Source organism: Xenopus laevis, chromosome 4L (assembly GCF_017654675.1).
Source record: "Xenopus laevis strain J_2021 chromosome 4L, Xenopus_laevis_v10.1, whole genome shotgun sequence".
NCBI classification, from domain to species: Eukaryota; Metazoa; Chordata; class Amphibia; order Anura; family Pipidae; genus Xenopus; species Xenopus laevis.
The window spans coordinates 106037430-106049538 of record NC_054377.1 but is presented as its reverse complement, the minus strand read 5'-3'; the positions used below and the strand labels follow the sequence as shown (position 1 = coordinate 106049538).

General features: G+C 36.4%; 1 protein-coding gene across 5 annotated transcripts in view; it reads left to right on the top strand.

Annotated features, from left to right (window-relative positions):
* Window positions 1-12109, top strand: part of col11a1.L (collagen type XI alpha 1 chain L homeolog) — a 126370-nt gene that overhangs the window by 97964 nt on the left and 16297 nt on the right. For all 5 annotated transcript variants that reach the window (XM_041590577.1, XM_041590574.1, XM_041590578.1 and 2 more), the window contains 8 exons: window positions 2193-2300; window positions 2998-3105; window positions 4076-4129; window positions 4997-5050; window positions 5721-5828; window positions 8666-8719; window positions 9700-9753; window positions 9844-9897. In XM_041590577.1, the coding sequence (XP_041446511.1) occupies window positions 2193-2300; window positions 2998-3105; window positions 4076-4129; window positions 4997-5050; window positions 5721-5828; window positions 8666-8719; window positions 9700-9753; window positions 9844-9897 (594 nt within the window). The remainder of the gene's footprint in view (window positions 1-2192; window positions 2301-2997; window positions 3106-4075; window positions 4130-4996; window positions 5051-5720; window positions 5829-8665; window positions 8720-9699; window positions 9754-9843; window positions 9898-12109) is intronic.

Here is a 12109-nt window from a genome sequence, read left to right as displayed (position 1 = left end):
GCAAATACAATCGGATCTTAAGCGGTGGCAACCTCTCACGCTATCTTGGTTTGGTCGCATTAGCTTGATAAAAATGAATGTTCTCCCACGAATTTTGTATCAGTTCCAAACAATTCCGATAGCGCCCCCACGACGTTTCTTTGATGTTTTACAATCTGCTTTCTGTACTTTTATTTGGAACGGCTCACAGCCTAGAATTAGCAAACTTATTTTGTCCAAGCCCAAAGCACAGGGGGGTTTAGGATTGCCTAACTTGAAAGATTATCTACAAGCCTCTTTATTAAGTAGAATCTTAGAATGGTTTCATAATTCTAAAAATAAGAAATGGATCCTAATTGAACAATCTTTGGTGGATAGACCTCTGCAAGCACTTTGGTGGTTATACCCGATTCTTAGACCTCCTTCCTCCGCTTTGCCAAAAATTTGTAGAGATATACTATCCTGTGCTGACCATTATCTGCGCTTGAACCCAAATTTGATCTCCCGGGAAGGTCCCCTTACCCCAATTGTGGGGAACCCCGGTTTTCCCCCAGGAATGGCCTCTGCAGGCTTTCTGGAGAGGGGGCGCACTGAGCATTTTGCATGTATCCATGTAATGGAGAAAAATACTTTACTGCCGCTTTCTAAGCTTTGCTCAGGGAACTCGGAATCCTTTTGGCTAAGTTTAAATATAACCAACTTCAACACTGGCTGTGTTCCCCCCAAAATAAGAAAGTGAGATCTACACCTCCTACACCATTTGAGGAACTGTGTTTAGCAAAAGTTCCACTGAAACACCTTATCTCCACGCTTTACAAGCTTATAGAGTCTGTTGGCAGACTAGACCTACCTAAATTTACTAAAAAATGGGAACGTGAATTACAGGTAGAGTTTACTCGAGATCAATGGAACACAAGTTTCCTTTTAACACATAAATTCTCAGTTGCTTGCAGAACGCAAGAAACTAATTACAAAATCCTCTCTAGATGGTATAAATGCCCAAATGTTTTACATAAAATTTTCCCGTCAGTGTCAGAGCTTTGTTGGAGATGTGCTGAGACGGTTGGCACCCCTTTGCACATCTGGTGGCAATGCCACTTACTTGTTCCTTTCTGGAAAATGGTGTTTCAGGTTATTAAAAAGGTGGAGGGTGTTGATCTCCCATTTGACCCTGCTATTGGACTTCTGTCAATGCTGCCTGGTCCTGTGACTCTACATAAGAAATCTCTTACAGGATATTGTTTGAGTGCGGCCAGAACGGTGATACCTCGTCATTGGCGATCGGTAATCACACCTTCGATTGCAGAATGGTATACAGAAATGGGCTCAATCATGCGCATGGAGGAACTCCTATGCTTTGCACAAGGTCGACAGGATAGTTATGTGCGGACATGGTCCACTTGGGTAACATTTATGGCGACTATGCCTCCGATGTAATCCCGCCCGGACTGGGGCTACTACCACTATAACCTCGCTGGTACTTGCATAGATACATTTTTGGTATTATGACAGACATGTGTTTTGGTTAGGAATTGGCTGAGCACCTCTTCTACTGTTTCCTCACTTTTCTCTTCTTTTCTCTTGTCTTTGACTTCTTCCCCTTTCCCTTTTTTTTTGTTTTTTTTTATTATTATTTTTTCACTGGCTTGGAGTATAACTGAATCCTATTGAGGTTAGTTATTGCTATTTCTATCTCGGTACTATTGTATTAATTACCAGGTGAATATTAGTACTACATAGGCAAGTCATACTTCCAGTTTCACAGACCAAGACTGATTCTATCTAGTTGACGCCTAGATTAGTAACTGAGATAATGTGTTTCTATAATTGATCTGATGCTTTTGCTTCATTTCATTGTGCGCTATTTCTTTGACACACTTTGTATGAGAAATTATTGGATTCAATGTACTTGCTATGTGAATATTTTTGTTCTTTCCTTTTTCTGTATATGATAATGCTTGTTTCTTAAATAAAGAATATATAAAAAAAAAATGTTTTCATTCCATGCAACTGTGAAATGTGCATACGTTACCTAATGAAAGAAAAGTTGAAGTTTGCCCTAAATAATCTCATTAGGTACTAATGGCATTAATAATGGTTATAATAAATAAAAGTCTAATATAATGTGTTATGTCTCATGATTTTCAGCATTCCAGTACTGTATCGATACATTTATATTATTACTGATGGGTCTGTGCTTTATCATATCATAGGGATCTCCAGGTGAGAGAGGAGCTGCAGGCACTGCTGGACCAATTGGTCTGCCAGGAAGACCAGGACCTCAAGGCCCACCAGGACCAGCAGGGGAGAAGGGGGCTCCAGTGAGTGATGCATTAATCATTTATTTTAGTGTTTTGTGATGGTGGCTGGCTAAACCTTATTGTGAACCCTTTGTCCTAAAATATCTTAAATGAAACAAATGACCCTGCGGATTCTGCATATACCGTAGTCTGTGATTGCACCAGTTCCACCAAGTCACATGGCCCTCATTCAATCAGACAGCCCATTAATTTTTTTAATGAAAAAATTAATTGTTCACTCCCTGGTTATTTCATCATAGCCTACCGACACTGATACTATCATCCTCCCCCCTGTTGAGCCAAACCTCTGCTCCCAGGCTGCATTACAGTACATGTCTCCACTATTCGCATACAGATGAAGCAACCTTGTGAAAGTAAATACATTTAAACCAACATTATAGCCATGATTTGGCAAAATTTTGGCTCGCAGAATTCAAAACATTTATGAATATTTCCAGCTCACGTTTGTGAAGACAGGCTACTGCGAGATTCCACATTTTTCTAAAAAATGCATGTTTGGTTTCCTCAAATAAAATCACAGATTATTAATTTGCAGGTCAGTTTATTTAAAGGCCTCTCTGAAATAGACACACATGTGGAAAATATGATGCCACTGGTTTACTGCAAAAAAGAAATCCCCATATTTTGAGAAAAAAAATATGCTGCCAATGCAATATACTTGATATAAATTTAAAGACATTATATTATGCCAATGCAGGGAGAGAAAGGACCTCAAGGACCAGCAGGACGAGATGGAATACAAGGCCCAGTTGGACTTCCTGGACCTGCAGGTCCCCAAGGGCAACCTGGAGAAGATGGTGACAAGGTGAGTACAGTCCTGCAACATTCATATATCTATTTGACAGGCAATATACTTTAATCTGGTATGTATAGGTAATGAGAAGATACAGTATGATAGAAGAAAACAGTCTCATTATATCAGGAAGCATGATTTATATGAATATCAGTTAGTATGATGTAGTAAGCATAGTTTATTTTAGAATATGTTAGCAAAACAGGAGGTACACACAGGAAAAGTAGAAGTATTTGTCTCCTGCCTTTATTGGGTGATTGCTGTAGTATGAAAATTGAATGCTCAGCTTAATTATTATACAAGATATGGAAAAGTGCACACCTTTGCTACACAAACATTGAAGGGAAGATAGCACAGATGAGTATAAATGCAGAAACTTTTTCTATTAGTAGGTTTTCTATTACATTAAAACCTCTGACTTTTGAAAGATGAACATTGTTGTTGGTTAGCAACCAGAGTTCTGCAAATATAAACATAATATTAACTCATGGCCACCAATCAGCAGGTTCCATTTGCTTACCACCTATTTTATAAATAGAATGGTTTAGTGGAGCTGATGAAAAATTGTGGCTTTTATTAAATTCCCCAGTTTGTGCCAACAGTGTAGAATTTGTATCCCCCCAGTAGTAACATATTAACTCAGATATATCAACTTTTCTAAATAAAGAACCCACTGGGCAGTGTGTCTAAATGGCATGCTTGGACATAAAAAGGAAGTAGAAATACCATACTGCAGCAGGTCAATAGTAAACCTTCTTTGTACTTTCTAATCCCACATGCCATATACTCACTGAGAGTCTATTTAAGCCTCTGAGATAGTTTGCTGCAAATCCCTAGAAGCACCATGCTAATCAATGCCAGGATTAAGCTGTCAGGGTGTAAAGAACAATCAATGCAAGCAATTCTTACTCCTTTGCAAATATGACATTCACAGAGATTTCTGGGAAAGCTTCTAAAATCAAGACACTTCTTTTTTTTAAAGGGAGAAATTGGAGAACCAGGACAGAAAGGAGGAAAGGGCGACAAAGGAGAACAGGTGAGCATGTCTTTTTCATTACAGTTTTCTTCAAAATGCTGACATCAATAACAATACCCCACTTTTACCCATTTTGCACATAAAATGTTACTTTACTTATGTAGGTATTTACTCTTTTAAGGTTTTAATGGCCACCAGAAACAGTTAAGCCTGATGGACTTATGTCCTTTTTCCCAAGCTATGGAAATTTATAGAATAATAGGCAGTATAAATAAATATCGTTACTGAGCCAAAAAATAGCTCACTGGGTTCTTCATCATGACAAATGCAAAGATCGAAGCAGTTTATTACTCTTAAACTGTGTGTTGGTTCAGTAAAAAGTATTGCACTATGTCACCCATATCTGGTAAAACTTTATAAGACAGAACCAATTCAGATACCCTTGAGTTGAATAACATAGGCACTAAATGGCATCACCCATAAAAAACAAGCAGCATTTAGATTCCTTGCAAGCCAGAGAAGGAATGAAATAAAAGCAAAGGTCAACCCAAAGCAAATGGGGGTGGGATAAAACTGGGATGTAGTGCATCTAACTGTTCATTTTCAACCACTACTTTTTCTAGTTGGAATTAATAATGTGCAAATGGAAAGCGGAAGTCGAGCCTTGGCCTACAGAGTGTTTAAATGCTGAAGGAGTTATGATCCAGATGAAAATACACAGTGTTTAAAAGGCAATGTGAACAGAAGGAGCCATTGTATTGTGTCAATAGATACTTCAGGGAATTGCTTTGAAGTGAATAAAATAGATTTTTTTTAGCCTTTTGGGTGATAGGTTACCTTCAGAAATTCATTATTCACTTGAGCCTGCAGTTGTATACTGTGTTTTTTCTCTGTGATAAAAGTTTGTATATTTCCTCTTTATCACAGGGTCCTCCTGGACCAGGAGGTCTACAAGGTCCTGTTGGAGCACCAGGTCCAGCGGTAAGTCCTGTTACATCAATAATGTGGAGAGTAGGGTCACTATCTGATCCTGTATTCCCACAGACATACCCTGTAAGCTAAGATGAGGGGTTAATAGCTTCTGTGTCAGATTTTGTGACATTAGATGTTTTAAAGGGTTTCAGGTTGAAATAACATCAAATATAAAGTATTTCATTTCAGTGAAATAACTTGCTGGCAGAGGAGATAAGAAAAGAAGCAAAATCATGTGATACCTTTTCCTTTATCTGCCAAGCCTGTTAAACAGTTATTGGTGATTTAAATTCACCATGCCTTAACAGATAGCTATAATCATGTAACTTGAAGGAGGCACAATTAAATATATTTGATAAACCTCTTATTTTAGGTTTCATTAATTACTGTAAAACATTATAGAAAGCAATTTTTAACACTTTGAAACACAATGTTCAATGACACAGAGAATCAGTAGATAACTTTCAGACTGGACAAATCATATTTGATCCAACAGGATTGCAGGATGGTCTGTAGAATCTGACCCCCCTACCAATATATACATAGCAATTGGGCAATATATTTAAAATCAGCCAATCTGCCTGCCCATATCTGAAGCCATACCCATGTTTATATCTACTGCAGGTCTGCCATAGGAAATATATACTGAAGTGATCAATTTCCACATTTTTCCATCTAGGGTTCTGATGGAGAGCCAGGTCCTAGAGGCCAACAGGGAATGTTTGGACAGAAGGGAGATGAAGGTTCTCGTGGATTCCCAGGTCCTCCTGGCCCAATTGGTCTTCAAGTAAGCTATACCTTACTGATCTCATACTGCGTGTTGTACAAAGAGTAAGAGATACTAGAAGAAAGTATAGCTGATGTATTGTATAGAATCTACTCTACACCTCTGTTCACCTCTATTCTACTCATTGACAACATTCCGACCTATTAGGTTTATATAACCTCACATTTATTCAGTTCTTGTTCCATTTTATAAAGAATGAATGTGATAGCTGTGTATTTTATTTTGTTGATTCGGTTTACCTATATGTCCATTTCTCTATATGGAAGCACAGTTCCCGTTTTATTACTTGAAACATGTCCCATTAAGTATCTCTTGCATAAAACTGTTTTTTTTTACTGTGCTGTTTATCCCTAATTTAGTAGTAACGTCATTATTTTGAATAAATGATAAGGGAAGTAAGTTGAATAAAATGATGGAGAATAAATGCAGTCCCTGCCGACAACACAGAATGTGGATATTATCAGTTCATATTTTATATTTGATTAATTCCTCCATCATTTCTGGCCTAAGATAAAGACGTCGCAGAAATACAGGAGGCGCCCTGTGACCTTAGCAGATGAAATGAGCATATAAGAGATGGCAGAGCCCATATCTGCAGGTTTCATTCTGGCCAAACCTCAGTCAGTGTGGCTGGCAGACTTGATGAATGGGTCATCAGCTTAGTAATCAGCATGGTGCCAGCTGGCAGGGTTAATTCATGTGACTCTCTGCTCAGTACAGAAAGATATTGATGTTACCAGAGACAGAATACATAGAGAATATCTTGTCTCTCAGTCACTTGTCACAGGCAAGTCTACATTACAGGGTCCGGAGAAAAATGTTTTTCTGCCAGCAGGAATTTAGAAACAACTTTGTATATGACACCTACTCTGAGTATAATGCATGTGTTTGAAGCTAATCTCAATCCAGAAACAATTAATTTCTTCTGCATATCCCTAACTTGAATCACCAGGTTGCATTCACTTCCTTGGCTGCTCCAAGCAGAATCCTATTCAGCGACTTTGTATGGAAGAAGCACACCTGTACACCGGCAAGTGCCTTTTCAGTTCATTTATTGCAGCAAAAAACAGCACAAGCTTTCGGGGAGCCCTTAGGGGGCACCTGAGGAAGGGGGCACTCCCCAAAAGCTTGTGCTGTTTTTTTTTTTGCAATAAATGGACTGAAAAAGCAATTGCCGGTGTACAGGTGTGTTTCTTCCATACAAAGTTGCTATATTGCATGTGTTCCCACTGCTTTATGTATAATACAGATGTGCTCACTGCTTAATATATATATACATATATGAGATATAACCACTGATATTTGTTTAATATAGATATAACTCTGCATAAAAAAATACACTCAGTGCTCTGTGTGTTATATAAAAGCAATCCCTGGTCTGTTTATAATACAAAGACCCCATGCTTTGTGTAAAATACCTATACACTTCCTTCTTTGGGCATAACACACAGACTTAGATACAGACTTATGCACAATACAGATGAACAGACATTGCTTTGCATATAATGCAGATACACATTTATGTACATATTAATGTGCCAGTAGCTGCAGTAAGGGAATGAATTATGTGCCTTTCCATATTGCCAGTTGCAGCTTCTCATACCATCAGTCTAGCCCAGCAGGGTATAAATTATTAACATCCCTCTCTGTAGAAGTGCTGTGTACAGTTTACATCATCTGTTTATAGCCGCCAGCATCCTTAGGCCAATGTGACATTCACATCTCTTACCAGAACAATAACCAGGCATTGATAAGTATTTAGCCATAGTGTAAATTAGCAATAGGAGCCAATGTCACAGGATACAAGTGTTTATCTCCATACATACCCTCTCTTGCTATTTGTATCTCAGCATGAAAAAAAGTAACATAAAGTTTATACAATAAGAATGGTATAATTTTACGACCTAATCTGAATTTATTTTCTCATTATTGTCTCATCAAGGGCATTTTAATATTAACTGAAAGCAAAGACCATTTGTCATAAGCAATCAAGTTTTTTATATTATTAAATAAGCTAAAATCAGGTATGGGCGTTTGGTCCAGCTATTTTTATTGATACTATGAGATAAATTCAGATTTTAGTAAACAACCCCCAGTATTTTGGTGTATGATATAATGTATACATGTATGTAATTTTATGGCATACAGTATAGGAGGTTTTCTGCCTAGTGATCTGCTGGTTTTGATATGTCTTGGAATGTTGAAATATTTACCTTCCATCTAGTCAGTGTATATGGGTGGGTGGAAAAAAATATACATATCTGGACACATGTAACAAACTTGCCACCCTTAAAGAGATACTGTCATGGGAAAACATGTTTTTTTCAAAACGCATCAGTTAAAATATGACTATGAAGATTTTCATTCATCCAGGTCATGGTATATCTAGTATAGGTAAATCTAAAAACACCTGGACTTGCTGAGTAATCATTGAAGATGTTTCACTGCTCGGGTGAGTAGAGAAACGTCTTCAATGATTACTCACCAAGTCCTATGCATTGAAGGATTTCCTCAACACAGCAAAAAACACCCCCCCACTGTTAACATTACTCATTATTAAAATACCTTAAGCCATGTATTGACATAACCCTAGAACTTGTGTATATCAACACTATCAACCCAGGAAATTCTATTTCTCTTTTTGTGTTTCGTATTTTCTTTCTGTCCCTTTCTTTCTCTCTGTCCCTTTTCTTTTTCCAGTCTCAGTGTATTCATTAAAACATAATAGGTCCTTAAGTCCTTGTAACCTTGTTTTAGTAAAAAAAGACACCGATTATATAAAATGTATGGTACCTGTTATACATCATTAAAAATATTTATTTGACTTTTTTTTACAGGGTCTTCCTGGACCCCCAGGCGAAAAGGGTGAAAATGGAGATGTTGGTCCTATGGTAAGCAAGTTGCATGGATACCATGTTCTAATCTGCTTCATAGGATACGATTTAGTACACAAACATAAAAATAGGATTTATGTAATAAATAAATACATTTTAATCCTAGAGGAACTATTCATGATTCTGCTGTCCTTCAGTAAAATATCCCTTATGGACAATAAGAACTATAGAGATCAGATTATAAACTCACCCCTTTTATTAGCTGCCTCTTCATGTTTGATGTTAAACCTTTAACTTTTTGCTTTTGAGTACATAATCAACTTTAATAGGTAATATTATCTATAGAAATAGAAATCTCTTTCCTGTTTTCCTTGTACTGGACTATTGTTATGAATCATTATGTTTTATGACATAGACACTGTTTTGTAAACCTATGTATAAAGCTGGCCATAGACGCAAACATAAGATCATACGAATCGAGGATTCGTACGACTCTCGTACGACTTTCGGACCGTATGTGGAGTGCACCGACATTTGTCGTGCCATACCCATCGGTCGTTCGGTCGATCGGGCAGGTTAGAAAATTTCTATCGGCTGCCGATCCGCGTGTATTGATGATCTGACGATATCCATGAAAACTCTGATGGAAGTACACGACAATATCCATGACCTCTGACGGAAGTACGTTGGGCCGGTCGTAGGTTGAACGTATGGGAACGTTCACAACGAACGTTTGTGGCCCTATATTATATGACAGACCCCTTTTTCCCAAATATGTTACTACATAACTTAACTATATACAGTAGCTGGTTATGAAATGCTGAAACATACTTGAAACTCAAAACAAATTTGAATAATAAAAATCTTACGTTACATGTGTTTTGTTTCATAAATATCTCACATATTTCAAATATTGTTATGCATTGCTTAAGGAAATGAGAGAAAAAAATCTAAACCTTTTCATATTATCTTATGTAAGCATTTACTATATAATTGAGTTTGTGTTTACTATTTTTTAATGATCTGCTTTTTTATAGGGTCCACCTGGTCCCCCTGGTCCTAGAGGTCCTCAAGGTCCTAACGGTGCTGATGTAAGTGTACTGAAGATTTTAAGATTTTTATCTTCTAATTCCAGTGAGATTGTTGATAATGTAACTTTTGTTTGTATTGTTTTTGCTTAGGGTCCTCAAGGTCCTCCTGGATCCATTGGATCTGTTGGTCCAGTTGGTGAAAAGGTAAGTCGGTTTTTGATTCTACATTGCACGCAATTAGTCAGTTAACATAAAATAAATTAAAGTTTCAGAGGAAGGTACAAGCCATACCATACTTGACACTCACAGAGGGGGTCCCATGTACTCCTGCATTTTGCAGAATAAAGAAATACTGTCACTGATAATATGTAATATCTTAAGGTAACCCATCTAAATGATACTAAAGTTTATGAAAAAACACTACATAGAACAATTACTAACTAATGTATGGCAATGTGCATTGAAGCTGCAGTGTTAATAGCTTTAAAGGGGTGGTTAACCGTTAGGTTAGCTTTTAGCATGCTATAGAATGGCTAATTCTAAGAAACTTTTTAGTAGACCTTCACTTTTTATTTTTTATAGTTTTTTAATTACTTAGAGGTTGTATTTTCTAATTAATTAAAGGTGGAGTATATGTGTTTATGGAGCTGGTTATTCATAATCAGCCAGTTCCACTGTCCCTAAGAAGTGACAATTTTAACAGTTATATTAGTGTTTTTGTGGTTATTGTGTCTTAGTAAAATAAAATAATAAAAGTTTTAACAAGTTTAAATCACACAGCAAAATCTTGAATTGGGTCAGATGGTGTGCTGACTGATCCTTAGTTTACTCCTTATTGGGATTTCCTCCTTGTTTAGATGTGAATTGATCTGAATGATATGTTTTTCCCTTATGGGAATTCACTTGCCATTCATTCACTCATCTCTGTCTGAGAATTAAATGAAATGTAAGCACTGGGCTAAAGTGTAAAGTGTTTCAGAGTAATATCAAAACTAAAATACAGACCTCAGAAGTATGGCACTGAATAACTTTTATTAATTTAATGGGATTAATATTCATCTGCATTAATAGATAAATCTTTTTTGCTTTTTTTCCCTTGCATTATGGGAACATTCTGTCTACAGTGCTTTTATCCATCTCTCCAGAGTTTCCATGCATTAAAGAGATTCTGTCTAAAGTGTTTGCATGCAGACATATTATATATTAATAGCTGCCTTCAATCATTCCAGGACAAAACTGTGTTCTTAGGATGTGCAGCCTTATCATACAGCAACACTCTGGACTTATCATCTCAAAATAGAAATTGTTTTATAGATTTTGTTCTGCAGATTCAAACATGAGATGAAATCGTTATGTCTTTTATATCTAAGGAATTTGAGGTCTGAAGCATATGTCATTTCCTTTTATTTCAGTTGCCAACACAAACTAGGTTATTGAGAAATTAGCATCTTTTCTTTAAATGCTAAGCACTGCCATTCCATTTGATTCTTGACTTGCTTAACCTTTATTCTTATATTGAATGGCCTTGCATTATGCAAAAAGGAAGAGGAAAGTAGAAAACAACTAGTGATGGGCGAATTTGCTTAGAATTCGCTGCGATCAAATTCGCGAAAACTTTTTATTTCACATACTACTTGTGTCCAATGTTACGGTCCATATTAGGACCTTTATCATGGACAACAAATCTTGTGTAAATCTTAAATATATATATATGAGATCTTTCCATAATTTGGATCTCCATACTTATTTATCAAAGATTTTTTTTTACCTTGAATGAATGCGAATGATCTCAAAACCCAAATAGTATCTTATTTCAGAAAAAACGAGAGTGTCTAAAATCCAAACGAATATTACCGACCTGAAAACTCGAATCAAATGCGAATAGAATTTGACGGAACTTGAATCAAGTTTTTTCTCCAAAAATACAACTCGAAAATTTTAATTGAATTACCATTCAAACCTTAATAAATCTACCCCTAAGTTTATTAAAAACCATGTAAACATGAATTAAACCGAATAGGATTGTTTGCCTCCAATAAGGAAAATATTATATATTCGTTGGGATCAAGTACAAGGTACTGTTTTATGATTACAGAGAAACGGGAAATCATTTTTAAAGATTTGACTTATTTGATTAAATGGCCTCTTTGGGAGTTGGCCTTCCCATAATTCAGAGCTTTCTTTCTAGATCAGAACCCATACCTGGATATATCCAAAATAAAGCATTTCCATTTCCTATAGAGTTCAATTTAAGTCATTCACTCTTAATTTCTTATGAATTTGTGATACTCGGGGCAAAAGTACCATTATTATAAAAACTCACTAATCTGTAGTGGTGGTTTAATAGCTCTGTTTAAAACAAACCACTGCCATTATTTTTTTTTACAACTGGTTTGATATTTAGTTATTAATTTGT